A 17,653-nucleotide genomic window follows, 5' to 3' on the forward strand; every position below is an offset into this window, starting at 1 on the left:
TTCAGCATCGTTGGATGGAGCAAACAACGCTCCATTTTTGGCGCTAGTAGCAGCTGCTGTCCTTCCTTTGTGAACCAGGCTCTGGGTTTCTCCATTCCATTAAGTAATTTAGAAATTTTCGAAACTTAAACATGGAAATAAAAAGGTGTGGAAAAAAAAAACAGAATTCCTTTTCAAGTAAAGATGTCTACTTGCCAACATGGTCTGTAATAAACCCTGGATGAGCACAGACTCTCCTGCAGCAGTTAGTTTCAGAAAAGCATTTTCCTCAGAAACACTCGGGCTGAAGAGAGGAGCAGAGCGGCGCTGATAACAGCAGGAGGAGAACACTGAGCTGCAGGACACACACACCCTCAGGCTGTCGTACGCCTCAAATGGATCACATTTAGCAGCTTTCACCCCTCCACACTTCACCCTCTGTTCTCCATTTTCTCATCTCACCCGCCTCCGTGCACACACACACACACACACACACACACACACACACACAGAGCGTCCACTTCTGTCCATCATATTATCTGCTCAGCGAGGCCACATCTCCTGTCTGTCAGCCTCCTGTGTCAGAGCTCTTCAAGGGTTCATCACTTTATCAGCCCACTCAGGAGGCGAACGGAGGGCCTGATAAAATCACATCATGGTGTCTGTCCAATGACACGCCTGTAACTGCTCCGGGGCCGAAGCCAATTGCTACTCTTCACGGCTATTTTCACCCAGGTCCTCCTGCACTGCTGCTGCCGCGTCCAATCACTTCACTCCCAGGAGACTTCGATGTCTTTCATTTTCACACACACTCAAATAATCTCTTATCTTCCATTGATTTCCACTGTGTCTTGTACGAATATGTTTTACAATACCCTGATCGACACCAGACTAAAATGACAAAGTGCTGTTGATGTTGACTTTGAAATTTCACAAACTGCAGCGCTGCAAAAACACTTTTTGCAACAACCAGAATCGCTTGTTACACGTAAAAATATCTGCCAATGTAGCACCCAAATGTGACTAATTTAAAGGTATTACACTTAATGTTGAATTTTCACACTAAAATATCTAAATTGAGTTAAGTACTTTCTTTACCTCAAATTCAAGAGATATCAAAGCCAGAGAAATCCATAATTGTATTAATTAAAAGCCATAAAGGTGCAACCCGAGGATCTGACCCCTGAGACCTGGACCCCCACATTACTGTAAGGTATTTTGTTTTTACTCACGTCTATTTTTGAAGTCCTCACTGTGCAGGATTGGCTGCCTACAGTCCCTTTTCTGGTGTCTTTCAGGACTCTGCCGTGGGGCTGCTGACTCAGAGGAGACCTCCGACCCTGTGGTATTATAGTTAGACTCAGAGCGGGCTTGTCATATCGTTGCCCTTCTTCCTCAGAGTCGTGCCCGGGATGCACGGTTTTCTTGGGGACCCCTGTTTGTCCGACCTCAAAGGTGTACCCCGAGGATCTGACTCCTGAGATCCCTCACCTGGGGTGGCAGGTAAGACTGAGTCGGAGACATTGACCATCAGTTACTTAATGAGGTATTTCGTTTTTACCCGCATCTATTTCTAAATCCTCTCTGTTTTTGTCCCCCTGCACGATTGGCTGCCTACAATCCCTCCCCTAATTCTGAGTGTTTGGTCCATTACCAGCTCACCCATGTTGGTCTCGGTTTGATCATACGAAGCGGTCTGCTCTTCCAGTCTCTTGGGGGATTAGGGAAGCATAGTCAGGGTTCCCTCGATTACCTCCTGTGTGGGACTGGGGCTTTGTGGTGAGCTCAACTGTTCTTTAATGACTTCAAGGGCTGAAGAATGACCCTGGGTTCTAACTTTACAGAATTTGGTGGGGCCCTGTCTGCCATGTAGCCCCGAGGTACTTTTGGGGTGCTCCCCAGGGCCCTGAATGTTTTGGGGTGCCTCTGTGGTTTTGGGGGGCTGGAACAACTTGTGTGCAACTGTGGTTAATACAGCTTTCTGAATCTGGTTTAATATCAACAGTCTGTCTTCAAGATTTGGGTAGCAGGTCTGCCCCTACGAGCTGTTCTAGTCGAGGGGTCATCATCATGGAGCTGAGGATCACGACGGAGGAACCGGTCAGTTTGCGGCCACATCTCCGTCTACTCGAGAGCCCGGCTTCTGCTGCCGGGACAATGCCTCCTCAGGGGCAACAGTTTATTGTTGCCATGGAAACACCGGGTGTTACATCAAAGACTGCTACATGAAGAGATTTTAGCTGCATGCATGAAAATATTACTTTTAAAGAGTGCCATTTTTCTGGTTTTCCTGGGCGCAGCCAACTCTTTCTGAAAAACAGCTAGAATACAATCAGAATCAGAAAACAAAGGAGACACTGGCAGGCAGTCTGAATGAGGCCCCTCACCCCTCCATCCATCCCTCCCCTCAACCTTCAGTCCATTCATCCATCCATCCTAAACCACTCTTAAAGGACGGATCTTGTTGGCAATATGTGAGCCAGTGATTCCAGATGTCCCTGTCTGCTGCAGTGTTTCTATCTCCTCCTGAGGGACATTGAGACACTTACCACACCAGCTAATATTCAGTCCCTGCTGCACATTTTGGGTCTATCCTGAGGTCTCCTGCTTGGAAAACCTCCAAAGAAAAGCACCTGGGAAACACGCTGGCTCGACTCCCAGCTCCCTCCTGATGCCAGAGATTTTTTCTCCTGTATCTCTGCGGCTGAGCCCAGACACCCTGCAAAGAAAAACCTCATCTTGGCTACTTGTATCAGCGCTCTGATTCTTGCAGTCATTACCCGAAGCTCAGGGCCGAAGGTGAGAGTTGGGATTTAGATTAAATGGTTTATATGGAAAGATCTGACTTAAGGCTCAGCTCCCTCATGACACGACGGTCTGGTACATCGCCCACGTACTGCTGATGCTGCACCAATCTGTCCGTCAATTTCAGGATCCAGTTTAGCACTGTGTTCTTTGGAAACCTGTGGCATGCTGCTCAGCTAAACCAGGGAGCATCCTAAGCAAAAACTGTTTGTCCATTTTGCAGTGAAAACGGTACATTTATTACGAGAGTGTTTCTTACTGAACTGAGAGTCAGCAGAAGAACGGCCACTCCTCCGGGTTGTTAAGTAAACCACAAAATGACGGTGTTTATGTTTCTGATGCATTGCACAGAAGTCTTACCTGGAAGTTCTTTACGGAGAAATTCACATCGGTTCCCAGAAGCATACTCCTTCTATCAGACAATGACAGACGATGAACAGTTCTGAGATTACTCTCTTTGTGAGGGGAATGTGGAGGGGAAATTGTTCTTAAGCATGGTACAGGACAACCGGGCCTACTGTGAGTGCTTAGATATGACAGCTGAAGAGAGACAGGAGATGTTGGGAGGAGAGAGTGGATAATGACATGCATCAAAGGGCTGAGGTGTCCTTCTCTGTCCAGCTCACTGAGCCTTGGTTGTGACATGTTTTCTATGTAATTAGTTTCTGATTTATTGTCTTGATTTCAAGCTTTCGTTGAGGACCTGCTTATTACAAACATTTCTCTCACCAGGATTTGTCATCAACTCTTGTGAATATATGAAAGTCATTTAGACTAATGTCGATTCCTACTTCCCGAGCATTACGTTTGATTAGATGTTAAATCTATTTTTTCTCTGCAACATTCAGCCTTGTAAAAAATTGTACTGTGTTCAAAAGAAACATAATTATGTTTTGGTTTATTACATAATGATTCCACAAACAACATCAATAAATGCTGAGATGTGAAGTAATGACTACAAGCAGGACACAGTAGAAGGAATGAAAACCCCGCAGGTTGTTCTTAATGTGCAGGTGTTCATTTCACAGGTTACAGAGTAGAGAGAGAACATTTATAGCTGTGTTTTTTTAACAAGAATAATTTCCTCATGTCCTCTCTCCTCAATGGTTTTCCTTCTGTCTCTTAATGCATTCTAAAGGTGAAAGGTCAAAAGGTGTGGTACGACCAGTGGGCGCGCACTGTAGCTGTTCCCACTCAACGTTCTTGAAGCCAAAATTAGGGGCGCTTCCATCTTGCGATTTTGACGTCATTTGAAGCCAGAGTCTGCGCAGTAGGGTTCGGGGGGAGGAGCCCTGGTAACACGCCCCGCCCACTTAGCGTACTGCCCTGATGACTTACGCAGCCCAGCTACGCCGAAAGCGCTCTGCCGGTCTACGATGAAGAAATGTGTAAGTACAACAAACCGCCGTATTCAAAGTCTAATATTTAAACACACTGTGTTTTAAAAAATCCAGTTATTTTGATCATTATTGAAAATACGTGGGCTGCTGGGTCCTCTGTTTTTAACGAAATCGTTCTATATTTAAGCTAGGTTAGCACCACAGACCGTAGACTACAGGTGGTAAGATATGTTGTAAACTGATAGTTTGCAATGCGATTCAAGTCTGCTTTTCTAATATATTTAAGTGAACAGTAAATCAATTGTTTTTTGTATCTTCATTTAGGCAAATTAGAGATAAAAGCAGCTGGTCTGACATCTTCCACAGAGGTGAAGCGTAAGTTAAAATCATCTGTTAAAAGTTTATATCCTGTGATTGTTTTGAAGTTTCATTAGAGGATTGTCAAAACAAGCTATTGTTAACAATACAGTCTTCTAAAAATAAAAATCACACTGAGTCATACACCAGCTAAATGTTAAATAGAAAGGTGATGTTTTCTTTTCCATTTTACAATCAACAGAACCTAAAAATGACTCATTTCAACCTTCGTCTGCACACCTGTTCCAGAGGTCAGGCTGGGGTCGCTTAGTTTGAAGGAACCTCCTCCTTTTTTCACCTGTGCCAGATGCCCTGCTTGTAGAAATGACCTTACACCAGCAGCTCTCCCAGATGAAGAGTCCTCTCTGCCATCACCCAGAGGAGCTGATCGACGTCTGAAGAAGGTGGACAGAGTCTGGTGCTTTGTGACAGTGAACAGTGAGAAGGCTACCATAGTCATCCTCAGAGAAAACACAGAGATCCTGGTCAATATTCAATGGTGCTATTTTTCTTTACATGATGTTGCCCTGTGTTTGAAAGGCCAAATGCTGGAGGGTGTTGGATTTGCTTTTCCATCATATTTTAACAGTCAAACAATCATCCAGGATCTCTTTACTTTATTTCATTTTTGTTTGGATTTCTTAAATTATTTTGTATACTTTCTCCTATGTCCCAGCAGTTTGACCTGATGGTCTCCTTTACTTCCACATGGTTAATGAAGCCAGGGGTTGTTAATTGAAGATTTCTTTTCATAAAATGTTTAAATAAACTTTTTAAAAATCTGATATGACTGTCTCTGATTAACTGGAGCACGACAACGTGTTGGTCACAGTAAAATAATTTAGCAGTTAAGTTTATAGCTCACATTTGAAAAGGCCTTGAACTGACATTAATTTCTTCTTGACCAACAACAGCTAAGACAACAGCAAAGCTAACAGACGAGCTCAGCTGGTCTCGTCTGAGATAAATGGCCTTCAAACGTATTTAATATTAAACATTTAAATCCAATAAGCATAGCAAGATACGCATGAGATTCCATTTCAATTTATTCAATCACAGACTTGTCAAACAGTCTGGCATTTTGTGCTGCTGTTTTCAAGAGTTAATAACTGAAGAGAAGAACTCCATCGAGAGAGGACAGGAAACGCTCAGGGGACGAGTCCTCCATGTTGTCAGGGGACGAGTCCTCCATGTTGTCAGGGGACGAGTCCTCCATGTTGTCAGGGGACGAGTCCTCCATGTTGTCAGGTGTTGCTGATGGATCTGAATCTGAGAGCATCTTCTGTAATAAAGAAAAACAATCATGGAGTTAAATGTAAAATATAATGAATTTTACTTTGATGTTTATGCCTCAGACCTGAAATCAGATCAGTCCTCAGGTTCTGCTAAACTTCAGGTTCTAAAGTTTGTTTTTAAGACAGGAGAACTATTTAAGAGAAAAAACAAAATATAAAAGACATGATGAATCCAGTAATATGATCAGCTTTATGAGTTTATGTTTTAAGACAAAAGTGTTCCTGCCACTTTCTATTGAAGATTATTTTTAAACTGTCATCACATGGGCCAGCCTGATAAATTAAACTAATGTTAAATATTCTCAGATAATCAGACGGTTGTTATTTTAAACTGTCATCACATGGGCCAGCCTGATAAATTAAACTAATGTTAAATATTCTCAGATAATCAGACGGCCAATTTGTGTGCAGAACCTCACCGGAGCTGGAATCAGAGTCTGGACAGCTGTTTCCTTTGAGCATTGATTTCCTTTAAGACAGAAAGAAGAACAATTTAAACATGAACTTCTTGCAGAACCATAGAGGCTGTTAAAATCTTCTGCTAGTCTTCCTTACATTTTAAGAAGGATTATAAATTGTTACTAAAATTACTTTGATGCTGATAGCGGTTACAATAACACGGTCCAATCATATGAGAGATCATTTTACCTCTGAGTCCTCTGTGAAGGTGTTCTCTTCAGAATCAGCACTGCAAAGACAAGATGATGGCGCCCACCTTCACAACCTGCTGCTTCAGTCTGGCTGCATCATGTTCACCTACAGGAACACCACAGAAATGCAATCAAAGTACTTCACTGTATTTATCAGAGGATGTACTGTATGCAAAGTAAAAAAAAATTAGCTGTAATTCCTCAAAAAGATTTGAGACTGCTTTGTTATTTGAGAGCACAGATTGTTTCTTTTCCCCTTCTCTCTGTTTGCCTGTACAGGACCTTTTAGTGCTGTAGAAGATGCTACAGTAAAGCCTGGATCAGCTGTGCTGATGGTGTGACTGTGTGGTAAAGCTTTGTTAAAGTTGTCACGCACATACTCATGCTTTTGGAGAGTAAAAGTACAGTGTGGTGGCAAACTGCTTATAAAATATAAAATAGTATTTTATTGGTGAGGTGCCTACAAAGCGTCCTACAGAGTAGCAGCAGCTTTAGAGGGAGGAGACGAGCGCATTATGGAGAGGAGCGCACCGGAGGGGGCGAGCTGGGGGAGAGACGCACAACCAGAGAAAAAGGAAATCCTCAGTTTAAAATATAATGTTGACGAAAAGAGGGAAATAGGACAACATAAATGTCAATGTTGAAATTGTTTTGAATACAGAGGCTGTGAATGTTCAGTTTTCTTTGGCTATAAAAAGGCAACAATAGCCTGCAGTTTAATCCTGGTGTTTCTCTTCGTTAACGATTATTGAAGCGAAATCAAAAATAAATGCATGACATTTAAAACATATTAACATGTGTGGGGAAAAACGCAATCTTTATGTTTTCTTTTATTGTGCCTATGTCTCCTCCTAACTACAATAACAGCAGCATGTTGTGTGTAACACTGGTCTCCTGAGTTAGCACCTTCCTTTCAAAGGTGTGATGTGGATTTCCTTGTTGTTGATATGTTTGATGATGAAGAAATTTGCCGTTGAGACTGACTTGCTTTCAAAGAGTATAATTTTATTTAAGCAAGAAACAGAGTCACTGGTCACGTCTGACCAGGAGGATCAAGAAGCCAATAATGATCTCTCACACAGAGACAATCGCCTATATGCATCTAAACATCTGCTTTTCGTCATGGGTCATGGGCAATACTCCTACACAACACCTCAATGTAAACATTCCACTTGAGGGGACTCCTAAATCTCCTTCAGATACTATCTCCAGATGTGCACGTTGTAAACTTAAAGGAGCAGTATATTATCTCTGTCCTAGTTACGTCAGACACTTCAGGTGTTAAATACAGACACAGTCACAATCACCTCAATGTTTGTCAGGTTTTGTCAATTTTTAGAACAATTTCTCAATGAGCGTCATAAATTTACAATTTGATCAACTTGTGACTGTTGAATTGGTGTGTGTGGAAGACAATGCAGAACATTTATCATATATTATTAATATTTAAGCAGCATGATGCTCACTTAATATTACATTACACCGCCGCCGGTTGTTGATGTTTGCGTTCACGTTTCGGTTAGTCTCTTAAATCAGTAACAATTATATTAAATCAGATCTTACCTTTAGTTTTATCTGAATAGCTAGATAAATATTCTACCCTCGTATATAGTCCTATGAATTTCAGCCCGCACGGTGAAAGTAAAACCTGTTACTCTCGGTATAGTCCACTTATCACTCAGACTGTAAACAGGTTCACATTAGTAATTATGCAGGCCAGATTTAAATTATGTGACTTTGTTTTTGCCCTACATACTTTTTTGAGACCTTATCAGACGTATTTATTTTTTCAGTAAAATAACTGTACAGTCAATGAACCGCATCTGTGAGCGGATTTTTATAACGATTCTTGGTTTTAAATACAATTTCAATCACAATAAGGACGTAACAATATCAAGAAACATAGCATGTCAGTTATTAGGTTTGCTCATTTAATAAAATAAAATAAAAAGATAAATCATGCCGGATAAGTAACCTAGCTTTACAACATTTCAGCTAATCTTAGACTGCTTATGTGTTAGCTAGCTAGATAACGACTTTAACCAATGACACATAAATCACTTTTTTACTTACCGAAAAAACTGCAAAGATCCCTTAGATCCAACAGGTCGGTTAGAACAGTTTACTGCAGAACAACTCATTTTGCCAGCTCAAAAAAGACGAAAAAACTGAACGGAAAAATTCAATGACGTCTCGGCTTTCCTTCACTACGTAACTTTTGCTATTCACAAAGAGAGCTACGCAAGATGGATGGCTGTCAATCATCGTCAAATATGAAGTAAAATCCCGTTTTTCAACCTCAAATAACGTATTTAAAACAAATTTCACAGAAAAATGAGCACTTGAACACAATGTAGGGTGATAATAACTAATGATCACAGCAGAGTTTAGGGTTGGAAAAAAATTATGTGACGAGTATTTTAGCTTTACAGTTTGACCCACATCCCATCTGTTATCATTGAGGAGGCGGGGTTTATGACCTATACTGCAGCCAGTCAGTAGGGGGAGCTCTAAAAATAAAAGCTTCACTAGACCGGGGACCTTGTCCCGTCCATTATTTTTACAGTCTATGGGTACGACTAAAAGAAGAGCACGTTTTGTATCCCAACCAAAGACAATGCAAACATTTGATGATTTAGAAACGTTTTTCTTTGAGTGTTTCTTCTTGATGAGAGACCATACATCACAATTTAAACTTAAAAAATCTGTATCCTTTTTTGTTTTTCCTTGCATCTTATTGGCCAGTTTATTGCTATTCAACCACAGAAGTGTTGTGTATTTCTGGTCCTAACCACAGTGTAAATGTCACATTAACTAATGTGTCCCTAGTCCGTCTACAAACCCCCCAATGATGAGGAAAGTCCATCCTCTCCGTCTTGTGCCTGCTCCACTTTTCAGAAAATGTGTGCTCTAACAGGCCGTTTCGAGATTTTCCCTTCATGACATCACAAAGGGCAGTAACCCCTCCCCCAGGTGGGTGACACTCCCATAGCTAGGTGTTTGTTCTGCCCTCTGAGTCTGCCTTCTCACCGTAAACAATAGGACATGGAGCGAGAAAGCCCGAGACACCCAAGCCCTTCCAGAGAGGGGGTGTGGTCAGACACCGCTCATTTACATATTTAAAGGTATAGACACAGAAACAGCCTGTTCAGAGCAGGGCTGAAATAGAGGGGTTTATAGGCATGATGAAATACAGGATCAGAGTGGATTTATAACAAGAAATGTCACAGACATGTTTTGGGGAGCTCTGAGTTGTTGAAGAGGAGGAGAATATGTCACCTTTAAAGTTTTGCTTTCGTCAGGATTAGATTGCAGGGAGCAGAACGTTTGGCAGAGGAGGAAAACTGGTTCAAGAAAAGAAAACATTGAAAGTTTGGATCATAAAGAAGTTTCAGAGTCTGTGAAGAGCAGGCAAAAAATAAAAAAACAACAAGACAAAATATCTGAAAGTCTAAAAGTGATGTGTTGAGTTTTAATAACTAGAAAACAGAGCAAGTCCAACAGCTGTCAGAGAAGTTTAACGTCCTACCTGTCAGCTCTTTCCTCGCGTAAAACACTCATGTTGGACTTGCTTTTAATCCTAAACATCGACACAAACTCCATCTAATGTGCAGTCATCTTTTTCAAACAGTGTGTGTGTGTGTGTGTGATCCTCCAACTGGTGATGAGCTCTGCAGTGTGTCGGGAGGGGGGGAAATCTGTTTAATCTACCTGTTTTCTGCTGAAACATGCTCTCCTCTTTTACTGCAGGTTATAGCAGATACTCCTGTGCACTACTGCCATCTACTGGAGACAGATGCATGTGCAGAAAAAAACGTTTCTCTTTTCTTCTTATTCAGCTTCTTTCAGGATTCTCTTCAACGTTTCCTTAACTCTCCCCTCTCCTCTTTTGCATCAACTGTTTCAGAAGCCAAAAAACAAACAAAAAAACAAACAAAAAACAAACGGGATACAGTTATTTATTTTAATTCTGCTACATTTCTGACACAGAAGCTCTGCTTTGTATCAAACATGTTAAACAAAGAAAATCAACAGACCCCAGCCTGACACACTGATACAGGTGCATTCTGGGATATTACATTATTTTTCTATGATATATTTCTGTATCATAACATTTGACCATTCAAAGGAAAATTGTGTTTTGTTACATCTCACACAGCAGACATTTAACCCTCCTCCTGGTTTCAATATCCAACGAAAGTTTGTTTTTCTGCTTTCAAGTAGGGTGACTGTCACTTTACCAAACAGACAGTTTGTTGTTTGGCCCATCGAATGTGTTGACTGTACTGAGAGAATACAGGAGTGTCTGATGGTTGAGTTTAAAGGCTTATTTGGGTCATTTTAACCATTGCAGGATTCTGTTTATCTCAACATATTTCTTGGGTTCTGAATGACTGAAGAGTAGAAAATGTTTAAAAGTCACTTCAATACATTGTGTCTGCCAGCTGCTATGATACAGGCTGTGGTGGCTTCCACGTTTCTTAAAGTGGCTGCTGGCTAAGACAAATTAAAAGACTGTTTTACAAATCTGTGTGCACGGTTTTTAATACATGCCCTAGGATTTCATAAACTTTGGGAACAGATTTGTAGAACTGTGCACAGAGTTCTGCAAACTGCAGGCACAGTTTTGTTAACTGCGAGGATCTGCAATCTGAAAGTATGAATCCATTCAACCAGTTTACAAAACTGTTCCCAAAGTTTGCAAATCCATGTGCATAATTTACAAATTTTGGTGCACGGATTATAAATCCTGCACACAGATTTGTGAACCCTGGGAAATCATTTACAGGGGGCTCAGCAGTTCATAAAACATGTTAGCTGATTAATAGAAATGATCTTATCTGTGCCAAAGGTTTGTCTCTGTAGTGATTATTTCTGTAATGTTGTTAAACTCTTTTGATAACAATTTGAGCCTGTCAATGGCAGTAAATACACTTTAAGACCAACAATGATCAGTCCATCTGTCCCAGAGGATACTGTTACAGTCAACCTATTCTGGTTCTAGCTGCCAAACAGAATACTTAATGGCTGCTAAAACTTTTTTGTACCTTCTGGACTGTACTGCAGTCCAAATTCTGTAAAGATCCGTCTCCCCCTGCCCCCTCCTCTCTAGAGTCGATGCTCACGCAGGTTGCCATGTGGTGGACACTGAAGCTTCAGTGTTTAGCCAGCTCTGCATCAGTCTGTAAACCTTTCTGCGTTCTAACCTCTCTCCAATATTGATCCTAGTTTGAGCACGTTTCTGCTTATTAGAAACATGCAGAGGCTTTTTAGGTTGGGTACAATCACTTCTATCTGAACCACTTCTCTTGCCCGCTTCCATCACTGCAACACCTGTTGGTTTGACCTGATAACTGGTCTCACATCTGGCAAACCGAGGGGCGTCCAAAACAGCCGTGTGTGGGTGCCTTACAATCGCCTACCCTCTCTGGTCCACACAAATCCAGAGCATTCAGGACCAGAATCTAAATTTAGAAGGAGGACATACTGGCTGCTGCATTGTTGTCAGAGAAGCCAGCACTTCAACATAGCATGTTTCCTATGCTAAGGGGCGGCAGTTGTAAGGTGTGACCTTCATGAAACCCTTTGAAGGGTTAAAGATATCATGTTGTCCTGTGAGGTTATAAAAAAAACCACAATTTTCCTTTAGATGTCTTACCCTGTGTGGAAACATACAATGTGGCATAGTTGATAAAAATCAAGAGCCTGCTAACAAAATGTTACCTAGCACCACACACAACTTAGAAACACAAACGCTCTCTCTGTTATTCAGCTAAATCTAAAGGAGAGCGGTGCATATCAAACCAGATATTATACATTACGATGCATATTAATCAACAGTTAAAAAGTTTGATGCTCAGTGGGCATCCATACCGGTATCTTCCTGTGGCCTGTACAGACGTATAATTAAAATATTTAAAGAAGCGCTAAACCAATAAGATGCATGAATGGAGAATATGGTGTCGTCAGCGTATGGGATTATGTGAGGGGGTGGAGAGTAAGTACACGAGAACAGAAAGGAACAGCCCAAATGAAACCTTATAAAACAGAATCTGCAGTGACATGCCATCATCTTCAAACTACACACAGTGAACAACAATAAAAATACAGGAACGTTATTGCTAGGCATTCACATTTTGGCTGATGTTACACATACATCTGCCAGAAATACATTTTTTACTGGGCTTTGGACCTCAAGACTTACAATGTGTTGTGGGCAAGCAAGTGGCAAAATTTAAAAAAAAAATGACATCATGTTATTGACAGTGTGACGTAATGACTTTTGAAGTACTATCCTTGATGATTCAGTATCTGTTCTGACCAATATAAACGTGGCTGAAGCTCTTTCCACTCGGACGCTTAGTTCATGGTTACAAACTAAACCAAAAGTACAACTTTATATGTCAACAGTGCAACAGCTTATTGCAACTCATATTAACCCTCGCCTTTATTTGCCCTGATGATAGTATGCCCTGATAAGAGGTGGTTGTCATGTGAATTAGTGCAAAGAACATCAAAGTCGGTTTGGGTTCAACAAACATGAGACTCCACCCAAGAACACAGGTCACACTTTGCAACATCAGAAAACTGACTTTAGATACCATCACTTAAGTTACACAAAGTGAGTGAAGTAACCATTTAACCAATGTAAGAAGGGTACACATTTCATCACCTCACCACACCCTTTCTAGATCGGCTTAATGTGACCTATTTATGCCTTAACCTCAACAAACTTTTCTTGAACTTAATCATGTGTTTTAGGTTTGTTAGACATTATTCAAAGGAGATCTATTATCCTCACTTTCCCCATTAATGATGTCAGTTGTCCCAGACCTGTTAAGTAGCGTTGTGAGATGTGCCACTCAAAAACCTCCTTATTTATCCCATACTAGAGTCAGTAAAATCCTTCATTTCAGCCTCTGCCTGAAAAGCTTAATTTCAGTTACTGTCTCTTTAAGCCCCCCCTCCTCACATGCCAACTCTTTCTAGTTCTAGTTCTAGTTGGGCATTCCTTGAACGAGCTGCCAGGGTGGGCGTGTGCTACAACTTTGCTCCATGCTTTGCTCTAGTTTGTCAGCTGGCCAAGTCTCCCTAAATTGTCATAACGTCTTGTTCAGAGTAGCAGGAAACCGCGTCCTGGGATCATGGCGACAACTGTGTTTGCCGTGTTAACAAAAACGTTGCAGAGGTTTAGTTTGGACATCCTACATCATAACATTATATGTATGAATTTAAATATGGATCAGCAGAATAGATCTCCTTTAAAGCTCAAGTAGAGAAAACTACCAGCAGCTTGTTGAACCCAGGAAATAGCCAATAACTGTCTAAGATTTTGGGGTGTGCCAATGATCTTCCAAGGGGGGCCCATATGCAACCACTGGCCAATCCTCTGGATACGCCCCTGCTACTTTTCCTCTAATCTACTTCTTTTTAATTGAACAAAGTAAGGATTTAGATGAAAGTCAAGTCTCTCAGCAGTCTGTCTAAAAACACAAGTAGGAACATGTGTGAACACACAAGCTACCAGGTCGGCAGTAAAGAGGCAGTAGTGCAATTTAGTTTTTTTTGTACCACTTCACCAAAGTTCACTCTGATGCATAGATTCTATATTGCTCTTATTGTTACCCTGTCCTTGTTATATTGCTTGCATTTAGCTGGTTGAAAGCTCTCATGTCTTATGGCCTTAATGATACGAGTTTAAATAGTAATAAGCTCACTCTCTCTATTTTTTGGCTTCGTCTTATTTCAGGTGCTACATAAAATCAGCTGCAGGAATTAGTCCAAAAATGCTCTATTGACTGAGTATTTTTGGTTAGATCAATGGATAAAATGTGTTTGACAGATTCAGCTGTAACATGTTCAAACCCCCTGATAAACTGACTGAGAGAAAAAGGTACCTGCACTTTCCTGCCAGGGCCACCAGGTGGTGCTACAGGCTAACTGCTACATTATCGTGGCTCAGCTCTTTCTGAGGACAGAAGTCACTGTTTAAAGGATGAAAGACAGAAGGAGGAAGAAATACGTCATGGTGGATAAACATACATTTGCAAAGAAAACTTTTCGTTTTTTCTGTTCAGTGTGAAGAAGAAGTTGTTCTCATGTGAGAGAAGCTGTGCAATCACAGAGTAATGTCGATAAACTGCAGCGTGTGGGGGTAATGTCACAAAGAAGAAGATTGAAAGGGTTGTGTATCGAAACACAAACAGATGTAAGCTGTGTTGGTGCTTACATTTGCTTTACTTGTGCAGATTAACTTCCTGTGGTTCGTCTTTGTTCTTCCAATCAAAGAGTTTTTGATTTATTTTAAAAGTCAACCAAGTAGAAAGAAAAGTGAAGAAATGCAATCAACGAGTCTTTAAAGAACAATCATGGTGTCCATTTTTAAAACCTTTCTGCTTATCAATAAATAATTCAGATTGCACAGTGGTGCAGTGGTTAGCGCTGTGGCCTCACAGTGGGGAGGTTCCTGGTTTGAATCCCCGTCTGACAGGAGTCTCTCTGTGTGGAGTTTGCATGTTCTCCTTGTGCATGTGTGGGTTCTCTCTGGGTACTCCGGCTTCCTCTCAGTCTAAAGACATGCTCGTTAGGTTAACTGCTGACTCTAAATTGCCCGTAGGTGTGAATGTGAGCGTGGCTGGTTTTCTGTCTCTATATGTCCGCTCTGTGATTGACCCAATGACAGCTGGGATCGGCTGCAGCCCCATGCGACCCCGAGCGGGAAAAGCGATATAGATAATGGATAGATGAATAATAATGAATTCAATCTGCCTGAGAAGAGACGAGAGTATGATGTGGTGTTCAGAAACATGAATCTGGATTCTAAGAACCTGAGTGATGAATTCTGCAGACATCAGGGGGAGAAAACGACGAGACAAATGAACCCAGCTGCACTTGAAACACGTTGGTTGCTTTGGAAATGTGATGTCTAAGTGCCAAAGTCCAGTGTCATGCGCCCTGGATGACTAAAAAAACACCTTTTCAAACTTTCTTGTCACCTCCAATAGTTTGCTCTAAATCAGAATCAGAACTAGAAGAGGAACGAGAGAGATGACTTTCCTGACTTTTTCTTTACAGAGTGGTGCATCCCAAATAAAAAAAAAAAGAACCGATGACAGAACAGTCAACTGTATATAAGAAATGAACGTAGACCTCCTGCAACATTTGAGGCCTCAGTTTTAGCATTCTGATTGTCACCATCTTGTTTTTCGCCTGGTTAGCAAAGATCAGCAAAAACATTCAATAAAACTGTCACAACAGTAACAGTTGGGATGTTAACTTTAGCCAGCCAATAACAGGCCCTTAAACCAAAATAATAAATGTTTTTGGGAGGCTTTTGTTGGGACTTTTCAATCACAGGTAAAGACGCCTTAAAAGGTACCATGCTCTGTTGTCTTTCTGACGCTAAAATAAATCCAAATTGACAAAAACAACTTCAAGTCTTGAGACTAGGAATTGAAACCTTTAACTTGATGTGTACTGATGTTATAAGTCAAACGTAAAGAAGGCTGTTTTTTTTCTTACTCACTGACTTCGACACAATCAGACTCTCGTTTTTTGGTCGTACCAGTCGAGTCGAGTCGTCCTCCAGGAAGAAGGCCCGGATAAGAACAGGGCTTGATATCAACTTTTTTGCTCACCAGACACTCTGTCCAGTGGTTTTTCAGCTTTTTCACTTTTGCTCCTCCTCCTACTCCCATCTCCACCATGTTCTCCACAGGAACGACGGCGTGGTCGGTCACTAGACTGCAAGCGCGAGGATCAATGATCAAACACTGTGTGCAGGTAGTGCTCATGGGAGTTGTAGTGTTGTAGTGTCACATTGCAGTTAGCCAAGTGACCAGTGGGAGGGACTGTGACACGTTTGCAGATGTTAATGTCAGGCCATGTTTGAGAAGCTTCTGCACTGACTTCCCCTTTTATCTAGATTCTGAAGCTGCGTTCACTTCTTACATACAGTCTATGGACGAAACCAAAGGAGAGGGAAAAGATTTGCATGACAACATATAGACGAGGCGTTCACTGTCCAGGCTTACCTTTGAGGACAGCGGTCTAAAACAGAGGAGGCTATCATATGAGCTCCATGTGCATCCAGTTTTAAGATACCCTGCTCCACAAAAGCTGTGTAAACTGTGTGATGAGCGATGAAGTGAGATAGCTGGTGAGCTGTTCTGATCGCTCAGCACCAACATACATGTTTAGCAGTTTGTTCACCAACCACAGCACTAAATATTTCAGCGAGTTCCAGACGAACTAGCTTCTCTGAGACAAATACATTTTAATGTTCCTCGTTTCCTTGTGAGTTTCTCTCAAAGTTAAAGAAACAGTTAGAAGAAGTGCTGATGTCTTGACAAACTGGGGGCAGGTTTTCAGCGTGAATACTGAAGGTGTCTTTTGAATCTGATCCACATCCTGCATCCTGATCCGAGGTGTGTCTATGTGCAGGTGGGGGGAGTCAGCCTGACTCCTCACTGCATCATAACCCGAAGCTGTGAGGAGGAGGAGGAGGAAGAGTTCAACATCTCTGTTTGTGTCGACTCAGCTGTTCAGGAGAAGAAGTGCAACAGCAGCGTGAGTCATCGCCCCTGTCCTCCAGGACCCTGCAGCGTCCGTCCCTCGGGTCACTGCTTCGCTCCGAGGAGGTCAAAGTTCAGTCGTCGGTCTGCAGAGTCACCTCGAGGTCGCCTCCAAACAGCTCCTTATAAAGAGGAGGGAAGTGCGTGCCGACGACGTCAGGGTAGACGGCTCTGAACGCAGACAGCTTCTCTGTGTGTCGACTGCACAGCGAACGCAACGCTGACACCTTACACCTGAGCTGAGGAGGGGAGAGGAGAGGAGGATGCGAGAAGAGGAGAGGAGACAAGGAGATGAGAAAAAAAGGAAATAAAGCAGGATGAAAGAAGATTAGAATAAAGAAAATGGGAGGAGAAATGAATCGAGAAAGGACAAGGCAAAAAAAAGAGATATCGAGTGAAGAAGAAGGAAGAAAGATGGTGAGAGGAGGTGAGGGGAGGAGACAAGAAGTAGGGAGTGCAAAAAAAGGAGAGGACAAAGATTGCAAAGTAATGAGACCAGAGGAAAAATTAGGCAGGGTGAGGAAAGGAGACAAGAAGTAGAGAAGAAGGAGGTGAGAGTGAAGAGAATATGAAAGGAAATGGGAAGAAGGAGAGAAGAGGAAAGCAAAGAAAGAAGGAAACAAGAAGAGGGGTTAAGAAGAAGTAGGAGTAAA

The 17,653-nt window shown here is 41.8% G+C and overlaps 1 protein-coding gene across 2 annotated transcripts in view; it reads right to left on the minus strand.

The window, feature by feature from the left end:
- Window positions 1–10,369: 10,369 nt before the first annotated feature.
- The window catches only part of LOC109999627 (nuclear receptor ROR-alpha A-like), an 86,778-nt gene continuing 79,494 nt past the window's right edge, over window positions 10,370–17,653 (minus strand). For both annotated transcript variants that reach the window (XM_065952585.1, XM_020654711.3), the window contains one exon: window positions 10,370–17,239. In XM_065952585.1, the coding sequence (XP_065808657.1) occupies window positions 17,075–17,239 (165 nt within the window). In that variant the 3' untranslated portion in view covers window positions 10,370–17,074. The remainder of the gene's footprint in view (window positions 17,240–17,653) is intronic.

This window comes from Labrus bergylta, chromosome 3 (assembly GCF_963930695.1).
Source record: "Labrus bergylta chromosome 3, fLabBer1.1, whole genome shotgun sequence".
Classification (NCBI taxonomy): Eukaryota; Metazoa; Chordata; class Actinopteri; order Labriformes; family Labridae; genus Labrus; species Labrus bergylta.